At 38.9% G+C, this 11,659-nt stretch overlaps 1 protein-coding gene across 4 annotated transcripts; it reads left to right on the forward strand.

Annotated features, from left to right (window-relative positions):
- The first annotated feature begins 1,836 nt into the window (after window positions 1–1,836).
- nr2c1 (nuclear receptor subfamily 2, group C, member 1) lies at window positions 1,837–8,970 on the forward strand. 4 transcript variants are annotated; one of them, XM_085165226.1, is made up of 14 exons: window positions 1,837–1,961; window positions 4,225–4,359; window positions 4,517–4,750; window positions 4,894–4,972; window positions 5,097–5,276; window positions 5,358–5,508; window positions 5,818–5,914; window positions 6,138–6,325; window positions 6,650–6,803; window positions 6,915–7,036; window positions 7,166–7,308; window positions 7,669–7,806; window positions 7,897–8,002; window positions 8,074–8,970. In XM_085165226.1, exons 2-14 carry the CDS (start codon window positions 4,288–4,290, stop codon window positions 8,243–8,245), a joined length of 1,836 nt encoding a protein of 611 aa, XP_085021352.1. In that variant the 5' UTR covers window positions 1,837–1,961; window positions 4,225–4,287; the 3' UTR covers window positions 8,246–8,970. The 4 variants fall into 4 exon arrangements, with proteins under 4 accessions (XP_085021352.1, XP_085021353.1, XP_085021351.1 ...); XM_085165227.1 differs by having other exon boundaries at window positions 1,843–2,957; XM_085165225.1 differs by having other exon boundaries at window positions 1,843–2,154.
- The last annotated feature ends 2,689 nt before the right edge of the window (window positions 8,971–11,659 follow it).

The raw sequence follows: 11,659 nt of genomic DNA on the forward strand, positions 1-11,659 counted from the left end.
TGCACCAACAAAGCGATTCTCAAAGAGCTACTAGCAACATTCAATTCAATTCAATTTTATTTATATAGCGCCAAATCACAACAACAGTCGCCCCAAGGCGCTTCAACATCAGATGGACAGTATCTGAAAGTTATGTCCTTAAGAAATAGGAAAAAATCAAGCAAAGACCTGACACAGCACCTGAGAGATGCATGTGGTCCTTCAACTGATTCATCTACTTTTCATTAAAGCCGCATCAGAAATGGTCTCAGTGGAAGGGTGGCAGGCAAAACGCCATTCTTAAGGGATAGAAACAAGAAAAGGATGAGATATGCCAAAGTACACAAGAACTAGACTTAAAATCAGTCTTATGAGGTGATGACCCCAGATTTTGTTAATGTGTCCAGAAGAGGCCTGGAAAGAGATACAACAGTGAGTGTCTACAGTCACCTGTAAACATGGTTTGGATTTGGAATTCAGTCAGTGGTGTGGGGGATTTTATCTAAACTGATGGAATGAATACAAAGAAGCACTGGCAGATTTTGATGTGACATGAAACATCAAAGCACACAATAGTGTCAGAGCCCAGAGATCAACACTATTGAAGCAGTGTGGGTTCATCCTTTTTTTAAAATAATGTCATTCAAGAATCCTCGAGAACCGTTCCTGAAAATTTCTTTAAGAAATTACAAGAAAGTTTAACTACGGGAGTTCAGGCTGTGTTGGAGAAACACATGATACTGAAAGTCATACTGACTTTTAGTGTCATTAAAATTGTACACACTCTGTTTCTGCCTTATAGACTCTATTTGTAATTATGTTTACATGTGTCAATAAGTTATTGCACCTATTTCCTACTTTGCTAGCAAAATAGGGGCAGCTCATGACATGCACAGCATTGTAAGACCATCCATTACATAGCATAAGTTACCAAAGCATAGTTTTAGGATTATTCATTTATCTTTACAATTATAATTCTTCAAGTAATGACAGCAGAGCAAATGGCATCACTTATTTTTATGCTACTGTTATATGGAACTAAATATTATTTATTTATGTCACTTTATTCACTCTCAATTATAATAATATAGAACCAGTAACCAGTCAAGAATATACTGGAAAAGACATGTAATGAGACAATTTAATATTTTATTTATATAGCATCTTTCTAGATAAAAAGATCACAAAGTGCTCTTTTTATCTGCACTTTATGTATCAAAAAGCTGGTTATGTAAAATGAATTTATTTGCACTTAAAAGAGGGCGGTTCGTTTTCTGTCACGGTGTCCCTTTTTAGTATAAAGGTGCAATATTTTCAACATTTGATTATGAAATTTCAAAAGGCGTACAATGTCTTCATAACAGTTTGCTGAATTTATCGTAATCTTCGATGTAAATTTATCAGTTTGCTGTGAAGACATCGTAACCCAACAGATAAGAAAAATGTTGTGCAATCTCTAATCCTCACTAATGTAATATGTCACAAATTTAAGCCCAGTTGTGTGTACTCTTGCTAAATCATTCAAGTGCAGGGATTGTGAGAAAATGGTCTAGGACATTGTAGGCAATGCAATAATAGCTGGTGTGACAGAAGCTGTTTTAAAAATAATTTCAGAATTAAACTTAAACCTAAAACTATGTGACAAAAATAACCAAAAAAAAAAAAAAAAATTAACAATTTAAAGTATATTGTCATTGAGAAAAAAATTTATCAAATGAAAGATTTTTGTCATGAGAGAGTATAATGAAAGGAAAACTACATTATGAACGGTTTACCAGGAATGTGACGTCTAAACATGACAATTGCTGTAGGTTTTAGTGTACACGATATGAATCGATGTTGCCCAAATGCGCATGTGCGAGTCTTATTTATTGATAAAAAAAAGGTCACGAACTCTGACCCTCCCACTACCTGCAGCAAACACTTAAAAATATTAATTTATTTAAGGCAGCAAAATATCTGACCCAACAGCTCGTCGAAAGGTAAGACTTTATTAGTTATGCGGACAGGAGAGGTTAAAGAAGGATCCGTGAGCGGCCAGTAACACAGGAAGGGAGGGAGTGTTCAGTAGGTCTACAGTAGGGAAGCTGCCATTAGCTACCAACTAGCAAAAAGCTAATTTAGCTCGCTAGCACTGTCGTGTGGAGCTGGGAGCATAAGACATAAGATCGGCAAGTATGTAAAGATGCTGCTATGTTTGTGAGACTCTACAGACAGTTATAGAGCTAACATCATAGGTTAACGCATAACGTCAGTAATATCGTCAACATATATGCTATCTAGCTATGTTAGCCGCTTTAGCTAACCGTGCTACGGCTATCTAATGTTAGCTGCTGTGCTAGCGTCGCAAACCACACTGCGTAAAGCAAGCAACAGCATCCTTTCCGTAAGTGTGAGTATAACAGCAGCAATTTAAAAGTGTTAAATCGTGAGCTGTTCTCAAATGCCGATCGCGTGGAAGTCCGGTGCCAGAATTATTGCGATTTTTGGTCAGTTGTGAAAAACGGAGCGCAACTGTTCACTGTACGATTCGGCATCATGGGCCTTGAACCCTAGCATGCTTTAACCCTTCAATGTTGACCTTTCACCCACAGGAAAAGAAATACCTTTATCTTCCGTATCGATTTTAAATAGTTGGCTGTCAGGAGCATGTATGTTTTCATACAGTGTCTTTGTCACTCATTTATTGTTACTTTACCGCGACATTAAGCGGTCTTTTATCGCAAGGCCACCAATAGTGCATTTTCGAGCTAGCACCGGCTTGATTGGTTAGCACAGGCCACAAATTAACGTGTAGTTACTGACACTGAACATAACAGATTAAATACCTATATTTTTATATTGGTTTAGTAAGAGTTATTTCAAGCAATGCATGACTTATTAGCTTTTGGCATAATTTAAAAATATAAACAGATGTCGGGCTGTAACTAAAAGGACAGCTACTGGAGAAAACTGGAGTATGAATAATTATTGGTTATGTAAGTATAAGTTCTGCCAGACTTATTTGCTCTTAGTTGAAATATATCACGTTGTCCCAGCTCCCTTTGCAGACCTCAGATTATTAAAAAACACTAATTAGATCTTTGGTAGAACCTAAGAAGTATTTTTGCGATTAAAAGATGAGTCTTCTGCTATTTTACATTACTATTTCTATTAACATGTTATCAGTTAATTAATCAGGTTAACTTTGATTGTGTTTGTTCTTCCTATTTATAGACTACGGCTATTGTCCAGAAATATGAGATTATCATTAATATTATTATTGTTAATATTATAATTGTTATTGTTGTTGTTGTTGGCTCAATGATAACAGAGGAAATGTAACTCCAGGGTAGGGTGACCTCTTCCTGCATTATTTGCACTGTTCATTGTAAAACACTTAGAAGCTAAACTGCATTTCAACAAGTGTGAACTGTGAACTGAGGGATTTTCCTGACTCAAACTGACCTGTGGTGGTGTCGACTGAACTGCATATAGTTAAGTCAAAGGGCAATGTGGCCTTAATTAACAGAGGACTATGTATTTTTTTGGCCATATTAAAATCAAACCCCAATTATCGAAAAAAAAATTGTTGAAAAAATACTTTCATCAAGTTCTCGTGATTTCACTGTAATAGAAGGCCAAACCCTCTTTGGTCTGCAAATTTCTGCTTACTTAAGACAAGTCTGTGCCTTTTCTTGTTATTTGATGCCATTTGATGAACAAAAACACATTTTACAATTGAGTAAAGAAAACTACTTTGAAAAATGTGTTACATTTTTTTTTAAATATTTATATCACAGTTCTATATTCCTGGGAAATCCCTGGTATCTGCTAAAAATGGTCTTAAAACTGTATTTGCTAGATCTCAACCTATAGAATATTATTGAGGTTGACTTTAATGTTTATTTTTAGATAGGAAAGCATTTCTGTATATCAGCTGAGACTGACTTTATTTAGCCAGTCAATCAGTGTGTTGAAAAATGAAATGACTGGCAGTTTGTTTTAAGAACTATTTGGCAATTTACTGCTGACTTTGCTTTTCTGTTGAATTTTTGTGCAAAACAACCAGTCATGCATATTTTTAGAAAAAGCCTCAGCATTAGAAAAAAAATATTTTTATCGTGGGGGAAAGGATGATAAATCAGAAGTGCTGATAAGTGATTCAGGTAATTGTTTACTGTAAGAACATTGTGAAGTAATTGTTTTGTTTTTAAAGGATATTCTCTGATCCCAACAGAGTAATACAGATGTTTAATTGTACAGGTGTGCCTGTTTCATGGGGCACTGATGTGAACGGTGGTGGAGGAAGGTGTGTGCAATATCAGAATGGATGGACAGGCTCAAAGGATTCAGCTTGTGTCTGCAGACAACAACATGGCGTTAGGACACAGAATCCAGGTGACGATATGGCCCATTCTCCCCCAGAGACTGAATTTGTGTGAATAAATAAAGATGCGCAATTTGCTTGTAAAATGTGTCATTTCCACTTATCATTTCAGCACATGCAGTAAACACCTGCTCATGTTTTGATATATATATATATATTTTTTAACAGATTGTAACTGATCAGCAGACTGGACAGAAGATCCAGATCGTCACAGCACTTGAGCCATCTTCCCCTGGAAAGCAGCAGTTTATCCTAGCAAATGCTGATTATTCTTCTGGGGGGAAAGTAATTCTGGCCAAGCAGGAAGGCTCACCCAACAAGGTCATCCTCACTACTCCAGATGGTTCTGGGGTTAACCAGCTGCTGTTCGCCTCCCCTGAACTCACTGGGCAGCAGATTCAGGTATTGCCTGAAGATGTTATTGACTCCTTCCAGTTTTGATAAACAAGCTGAAAAGTCTAATGACTGGGGCATGAATATGTTTAGTCAGCCTGCTTGCAGTGTTTGCTGTATTAAATTATTCAATTTCTGGGGTTGTTTGGCAGTTTGTGACTGAAAGCTCAGACCAGTCTATTGTGAAGCCTGTTGTGGAGTACTGCGTTGTCTGTGGGGATAAGGCCTCAGGTATGCATTAGGTATATATATATATATATGTGTGTATAGAGAGAAAGAGATATATTTTTTTTATAATGTTGCTATTGAAATGACACATAAGCACACCTGATTACATTTCCCTTTCATCTTTCAGGACGTCATTATGGAGCCGTTAGCTGTGAAGGCTGTAAAGGCTTCTTCAAACGCAGCATAAGGAAGAATCTGGTGTACACATGCAGGGGCTCCGGAGAATGTGCTATTAACAAGCTACACCGAAATCGCTGCCAGTACTGTCGACTGCAGCGCTGTATAGCTCTGGGCATGAAGCAGGACTGTAAGAAACTGTAATACTATATTAAGTTATTAAGAATCTGCATGATTAAAGACTGACGTGACTATGACTTTGGTCTCTTAGCTGTTCAGTGTGAGAGGAAGCCTGTTGAAGTCACTGCGAGAGAAAAATCCGTCAACTGTGCAGCCTCCACTGAAAAGATCTACATCCGCAAGAACTTGTGTAGCCCTCTGGCTGCTACACCTACTTTTGCATCCGACAAGGAAACTGCTCGGTAAATCTTACTTAAACTCTAATATACTGATAAGACAGTTGTTGTTGTTATTATTAGTTTTGTTGAATTCTGCTTCCCCTTAACTGTCCACAGTGTAAGAAAACATAATAAATAAAATGTGCTGTACATGTTATTTTTCTACATTTCCAGTGCCTTTGCTTAGTTATATTGAACTTACATTGGGAGTCTTTTATGTAACGTTATATACAATTAGAAGCTCGATTAATATTTCTGCCTGGAAATGATTATTTTGCTACACGGCCTTGTAAAGTATAATGCAATATGTGATGTCAAATCTCTTAACTTCAGATCTACAAGTTTGCTTGAGTCAAGCATGTTGCTCAACATCCAGCAACCCTTCTCCAAGCTGGAAAACACCATCTTGATTCCAGCTTCACCTGAAAAGGTAACACGGATGCAGTAAAACTGTATTATGCTTATATGTTTTCTACCTTATATACAAGCAGAGAACTTTAGAGTGCTTAGGATTAAACAAACAAACAAAACTCATTGCACGTTCACTGATGAAGACGTGTCCTAATAAGTTTACTGTGAACCAGTTTTGTCCCTGTTGTTTCTGGGAGCAGTTCAGTGATCAGAATGTTCGATAACAACTGTCCCCTCCTCAGCAGGAGGACCCATGCCAGGGTGACCTTGGAACACTGGCAAATGTAGTAACATCCCTTGCCCACCTCAACAAGAGCAGAGAAGAGAGTGACAGCGGAAATGATCTGATGGGAGCTGAAACACTTAGCAACGGTGACAGCTCAATGACCGATATCCAGGGAGATGAACAAACTGCAAGTGATATCTCGAGGTGAGAGCTGTCGTAAGAAATCAAGATGCTTTGATGCTGATACCGAGGCCTAAAGAAGCACCAGAATGAAACTCACGAAACTCTCTGGTTTCTATTTTCTGTTTGTCATAAAGCTGTAATTGAATTTCCTGCAGGGCCATGTGGTTTCTAATTCGATCTTAAGGCTTTAATTAGACTGGCACTCTGCTGATCAAAAGTATAGCATTTTGCATCTGTGACAGTGGTGCTGTATTGCTTTGTGATGAATCTCCTGTGATATACAACTTATCTTTCAGTGCAAGCATTTTTTAAAATATAATAAGTGTATATGTTGTGTATCATTAGAGCTTTTGACACCCTGGCCAAAGTCCTGCACCCTGGTGATGGCTCAGCAGGAGAGTCCTTGGAGGCTACAATGCAGCTGATATCAGGGGACCAGTCGGGCCCTGTGGTGGAGCTGGAAGGACCTCTACTTTCTGACAGCCATATCCCTTTCAAGGTAAAAGGATAGCCACTGATTGTGACTCTCCCCTTTGATAAAAAACACCTGATTGTGTTAAACAGAGCTGCATTGTTAGCATATTTTTGTTTTCTTTCCCCATTCCTGCAGCTTATGATGCCTTTGCCTGTGCCAGAGTACCTCAATGTCAACTACATCTGTGAATCGGCTTCACGGCTACTTTTTCTCTCTATGCACTGGGCACGCTCCATACCTGCCTTTCAAACCCTCGGGTAAGCCTGTTGTTGCAAGAGTATTCTTTGTGGCTAATGTCTGTTAAATCACGTGTCTTTGAAGTGCGCCGTTACATGTGCACGCACTGTCCTTTGTAGTACATTAACCATGTGCATTTTGTTTTACAGCGGGCAAGACAATGACATTAACCTGATGAAAGCCTGCTGGAATGAACTTTTTGCCCTGGGTCTGGCACAGTGTTCAAATGTAATGAATGTCGGCACCATCTTAAGTGCTATTATCAACCATCTCCAGACCAGCTTACAGGAAGGTAGAAGAGCTCTGCTGCTGTCTTCCTGAGAGGTTTAATACTTGTGTGCAGTTTGAGAAAGAGGAAAGTTAAGCTAGACAGACTCAGGGGACAATAACACAAGATGTTCAATGAATCAAACAAATCTTTATTTGGAAAATGGAAGCAACAAGTGCTAATGCATAAAAAAAACAAATAAACACAAAATCATTAAAAGTCATCCTATTCACAAAGAAAAAACAAAAGGTTGACAGTTTCCCGTTCAAAAAGGAGGACGAGGAAGCAAATGCTTATCAATTACTACCCCTATCTTGTCTTATTCACTTTTGTGGCATGTCTGTTACATCGTGCCCTTTATTTATTTTTTTCTTGGTCTCACAGAGAAGCTGTCCCCAGAGAGAGTGAAAATAGTGATGGAGCACATTTGGAGGATGCAGGAGTTCTGTAACAGCGTGTCCAAGCTTTCCCCCGACTCGTATGAATATGCCTACCTCAAAGCTATTGTACTCTTCAGCCCTGGTGCGTAGACAATCCCCCCCGATTTGCACTAAAGCAGATTCCTTGGTGTACTCAAGTCTGACTGTGCATATACATTATTTTTTGTACCAGATCATCCGGGCATAGATAATATCCCACAGATAGAGAGATTCCAGGAAAAAGCCTACATGGAGCTGCAGGACTATGTAACCAGAACATATCCAGAAGACTCTTACAGGTGTGTGTGTGTGTGTGTGTGTGTGTGTGTGTTACATGTTGAATTTGATGTCTGTTTCTCATCAATCCCAGGTTATCCAAGCTGTTGCTGCGTCTCCCTGCCCTCAGGCTGATAAGTGCAGCTGTCACCGAGGAGCTGTTTTTCGCTGGGCTCATTGGCAACGTGCAGATTGACAGCATCATCCCTTACATCCTCAAAATGGAGTCCACTGATTATAATAGCCAGGCCGTCTCTGCTGTCTGACGCGCAGCTATTTATTATAGCGACACGAGACTGAAGCTTCAGTGGCCGCCTACTCACGTCACTGAAAGGTCATAACACAATGACCCAGTTTAACTTGTGAATTTTTTTTTCACATCTTAACTTTGTCCTTCATCTGACCCCTTAGGAACCTGTCAGTAGAGCGCAGCTCACAATTAGGACAAATAAAATCAACTCCCAATTGCAAGGAAGCCTATCTGTATCTGCCTGTTCAGGAACAAACCCTTTGAAACTTGGATGGTAGGCTTGGTGCGTGCTTTTTATTGTACATAATATTTTATCCTTAAAAGACTCCAGGCCTTGTGTTTTTTTTGTTTGTTTGTTTTGTTTTTTGGCAAATCTTGTTTGTACTTTTGACGACATCAGTATGGTTTGTTTTAATACACAGCTTTTTTTTTATAGTGGTAATTATTACGTAATTAAGAAAAAACAAGTTGTCATAATGTGAACTGAATTGTGAGATCAATTAAAGTTAAAACTTTTATTTTTCATTTGTTTGCCAGTCCAAAGGATCGGCAACGTCGCTTTTCAAAAAACTGACGTCATCTGGATCTGAAGTATTTGTGTATATAGCTTTGTATATAGAATTGACCAAGGCTAACGGGCAGCACTTGGTAGTTCGTGGGTTTCATCTTTTTTGGACAAATTCACACGAATAGAAAATGATGGTCATATCATTTGAAAATAAAAACATCTTTCAAACATGATTGTCAGCAGGAGTTGACGGCACTGATTTTGAATGAATGATATTTTTATATAGCGCACACAAATATAACACGTGTTTTGCACCATTACCAGTCATGTTAAGAAAGCTTTGCACATAAACAGGTTTTGTTTTCATTATCATTCAGTTTTAGGTGAAAATATTTCAGTCATGACTGCAAAAGTGCTTTAAAAATACAGCCTCACTGGAAAAAGACAACAGCTTGTGATTTGTGATAATCTGCAGATGGATGAACATTCATACTTCAATAAGAATTTTAATAGTGTAGTTGTTTACATATTTACCTAACAAGCAAAAGTTCCCAGATTCATTTGCAGGAGGAGACATAAATCCCTTTGGGGTTGCATCCAGTGCACAAAATCAATCATGCAGGGTTTCCTGCTATGGTGACCCCGTATGAATAAGGCAGCATCTGAAAGTAGCTTTCTAGAAGTAAATGAGGCAAATGTTCTTGAGCATGCAGAGACAAAGCTCAAACACCATTTTTAACACCTTTCTCATGAACTAAATCATTCTCAGAACGAAACTGACTCAAAGTGGTTGACCCCAAGGGGTTTGTAAACCCACTGTCTCATGCAAAGCAGAAAAGCCCACTTCCAAAAGGCCATTTAACTGAGATCTATTCAGAACTTCACAGAGAAATAATGCTAACCCTAGCTATGTACTCATAAGTGCAGAGGGGTGATCAGGTGATATTTGTCACATTTACATTTTCAGTGGCTTCCTCTCCACCACAACGCTAAAAGCATCCAGTTTGCAGCCAATCCCAGAGCCAGCCTTCCTAATCAGTTTATTCAGTCTGTTCAGTGTCACCAGCTCTGATGCTGTCCCCAGCAGAGTACACAGTGCTTGCCACAGCTTACTGATAGAAAATCTCCATCATTTTGTGGCACACACTGAGAGATATCATCTTAGCTGGGAAATCAAACTTACTACTCCCCTTTCTGTATACAGCTCCATGTGTTGGTCCTGCAGTTCAGCCTGTTGTAAACAATGATGGTGGTAAAAGTAAAACTTCCAGGAGGGAATAAATGTATTTTGTCAGAAAACCTTTCCCTATATAAGTACATTTAAGTAATGCTTCAAAATAAGAATTTCAAGATGTCTCCTGAGTTGCAAGACCTGTTTCTAGCAGGACTTTGGTTTCACTCAGTCTAAATGCTAATTCTTGGAACCTGAACCGCTTCTATAAACACACCAGATTGTTTACATGTCCCTTCTGAATTAGTAATACAAAATCTGCATCCTGCCCAACCGACTTATTGTTGTGTTTTGTGTCAAATGACATGACGGTGGAAGATGTTGCAGGGCGCTGTGCTTACAGCTTGTGTTATAAGCTCATCAATGTTTAATCAGAGCTCAGCGCATATACGTAACTGAACGGAGGACAGTGTCTGCAGGCTTTGTGGTAGTTACACCATGGGTGTGTCCAGCTAATTAAAAGCACAGATAGCAGCATTAAAACTTGATGAACAAATGAATGATGTTGTCTGCTGCTGTTTTCGGAAGTCCATTGTCCAGTGTATCCCAGAAGCTTCTTTGTGTGGTTCTCCATAGTCCTGCCAAACTAGTACATCGCTTTATTCACCACCTTTGAACTGCATAAGCTGCTGCATATCAATGTGTGATGCAAACCAGTTAAGAAATGGGAAACAACACGGTAACTGTTAAGGTTCGGGGATTTGTGATGCAACACGAGCCTGAGTGTTTATGGTGGATTAGCTCATTCTGAGCTGAATCTGAATGAAAGAACCAGTTGGGTTGTTCTCATGGCCTCTGGGGTGTCTGTGCAGCTGGGAGGGGTGAGGAGGAGGAGGTGGGTGGGGGGTAGTGTTGAAAAACAAGGTGACAGAACCGGTTATATGTAAGCCAGATTCTTTTACATCAAATTGAAATACTTCTTGGAGGGAAACATCAGCACGATATGTCAGTTATGCTGTCGGTTTATCTAAGATGATCAAACTTGCTGTGAGTATCATCAGGCCAAACCTCTTTCCTTCCTGTTAGGCCTGCTGATCGTGTGGTTATAGATACATGCAATCATCACCCTATTTGAAAACATTTTTCACTTAGCAGCGTGTACTGCTTAGTTTTCTTCCCCATTTTGACTGCCACCGTGTTTTTCACCACTTAAGCTGAAATATTATTACGTAATGACGGACCTCACATTTTTTTTGCACTTCTGCACTTTCATTTCTTGTATTTATTTTTGCACAGTTTTAAAAATGACCGCATTGTTAAATGGAATTAACCCTACAGTAAGAAACAAAGGGTTTGTTCCCCACAAGTAATTACTAGTTTATATAGATTGGTTTTGAATAATAAAACATTTACATGTTCATCGGTGTATTTTTAAAACGACACAGTAAGTAATATCTGAGTGAATCCTCATGCACTTTGTGATACTTAAATTTTCAAAACTTCATAGCTCAGAGGGAAAAAAACCCACTTTTTTTCTTTTTCACACCACAACAACACCACATTAACAGCTGGGTACTAGTAACCCAGTTTCAGTACTACTTCTTTATTCAACTGCTCCCTTCAGTGGCCCCTACAGCAGATCATCCGCACCCTTCTCTACATGTCCTCCTTCATGACATCCATGAGATTATTTGATGTGTGTTGATCCATGCTCAATCATCCAGCTAAGGAAATCCCACAAAGCTCTGTTC

Source organism: Neolamprologus multifasciatus, chromosome 7 (assembly GCF_963576455.1).
Source record: "Neolamprologus multifasciatus chromosome 7, fNeoMul1.2, whole genome shotgun sequence".
NCBI lineage: Eukaryota > Metazoa > Chordata > Actinopteri > Cichliformes > Cichlidae > Neolamprologus > Neolamprologus multifasciatus.

Coding starts and splice junctions, on each gene's coding strand:
- nr2c1 (XM_085165226.1), top strand. CDS start 4,288: ATGGATGGACAGGCTCAAAGGATTCAGCTTGTGTCTGCAGACAACAAC. Junction 5,509..5,817: donor TCCGACAAGGAAACTGCTCG/GTAAATCTTACT, acceptor TCTTAACTTCAG/ATCTACAAGTTTGCTTGAGT. Junction 7,309..7,668: donor CCAGACCAGCTTACAGGAAG/GTAGAAGAGCTC, acceptor TTGGTCTCACAG/AGAAGCTGTCCCCAGAGAGA.